We start from the raw sequence: 1,250 nt of genomic DNA, 5'->3' as shown, positions 1-1,250 counted from the left end.
AAATGGTAGTGTATGTTTTTATTCAAGTGGCTGTTTCTCACCCGGTTGGAGTCTACATGGTGTAGTCTGTAGGCGTCTCCTGTACTCTCATTGATCAAGTCAAACTGATGTCTGTAGGCCACACAGATCATGTGATCATTCTCTCCTGTTGGGCCATCAACCAGGGCCATGACCACCGGGGAGTCACATAAGCAGATCTCCTAAGACAGGGGACAGCAAGCATCCGAAATGTTGAGAGCTTTTGAAAAGTAGCTAAATGTCTGTCAGAAACCTTTCCTATAAGCTGCAAGTGACAGTAAAACGCAATTAACTTATAAACAGCAAACTTCAATGCATGACGTTTGAGAATCCATGCTGAATCCGTGTCCTACCCGTATGTATTGGAAATCTTCCACAGATGAGTCAGTTGTCCCTGTGACTGTAGCAGAGCTGAGGCAATCGAGGCGTGACTGTTTCCTGGTGATCAGAAGGAGCTTGTTTCTTATCGCCACAACGATTCTGAGCTCCACCCCATGATGCGTGTTTATGGCGTAGAGATGGCAGCCTGAGGAAACACATTTCTGTTTTATTAGCTAATTATTAAAAACTTCAAGAAACTTCAAATTTGTCAAATAGACAGCATGGCTTTACTTGACTTAACTACTTTGAATTAGAAAAAAGCTTGTACATTGAAAAGTTCCAATTTTTTGAGTTTTTAGAGTTTAAATAACTGTCATAATTTCAAATATTTGGGTGGGTGATGACTGAAGACTTTCTTTCGTACCTTTGGTTTTCTCAAGCTTGTTCTCTCGACTGTCACACTTGGTGCGGACAAGCTGCCGCTCCTCGATCCCTCGTTTGAGCGTGCTCAGTCTGTACACATACAGTCGAGCATCTTTCCCTGCAACACAGTTGAAATTGGATATATAAAGCAATGGAACTTAAAGCTTAATTTGATGTAAAAAGACTCAAGCACTCTGGTTAAGTTTAAATATTCAAATGAGTGTGATTAGTTCTTACTGTTTAGTGAATTCTACAAACAACAGCTTTCAGCAACGTAAAGGCCGTTTCACACTGAGCGCGATGCGAAAAAGCGAGGCGAATCGCCGACGAACGTTGCTTTCACACCGAGCACGAAACGATTGATTGCCTTCTGCTAATTCACGCCTGCACGCTAGGTGGTGCCGACTAGCAATGCATTTTTACTCAGATATGTATCTCATATATGGATTTAACATCGTCCACTGCTCAATATACAGCATTAAATATAG

The 1,250-nt window shown here is 41.8% G+C and overlaps 1 protein-coding gene across 1 annotated transcript in view; it reads right to left on the bottom strand.

Annotated features, from left to right (window-relative positions):
* LOC107726286 (GTPase-activating Rap/Ran-GAP domain-like protein 3) overlaps positions 1 to 1,250 on the bottom strand; it is a 68,508-nt gene that overhangs the window by 19,774 nt on the left and 47,484 nt on the right. Inside the window, exons 21-23 of the mRNA XM_016535822.1 lie at positions 764 to 880; positions 372 to 544; positions 42 to 200 (exon numbers count right to left, since the gene is read on the bottom strand). Coding sequence (XP_016391308.1) covers positions 42 to 200; positions 372 to 544; positions 764 to 880 — 449 coding nt within the window. The remainder of the gene's footprint in view (positions 1 to 41; positions 201 to 371; positions 545 to 763; positions 881 to 1,250) is intronic.

This window comes from Sinocyclocheilus rhinocerous, unplaced genomic scaffold, assembly GCF_001515625.1.
Source record: "Sinocyclocheilus rhinocerous isolate Xijiao unplaced genomic scaffold, SAMN03320098_v1.1 scaffold486, whole genome shotgun sequence".
In the NCBI taxonomy this organism is placed as follows: Eukaryota; Metazoa; Chordata; class Actinopteri; order Cypriniformes; family Cyprinidae; genus Sinocyclocheilus; species Sinocyclocheilus rhinocerous.
This window is presented reverse-complemented; position numbering and strand designations above follow the sequence as displayed.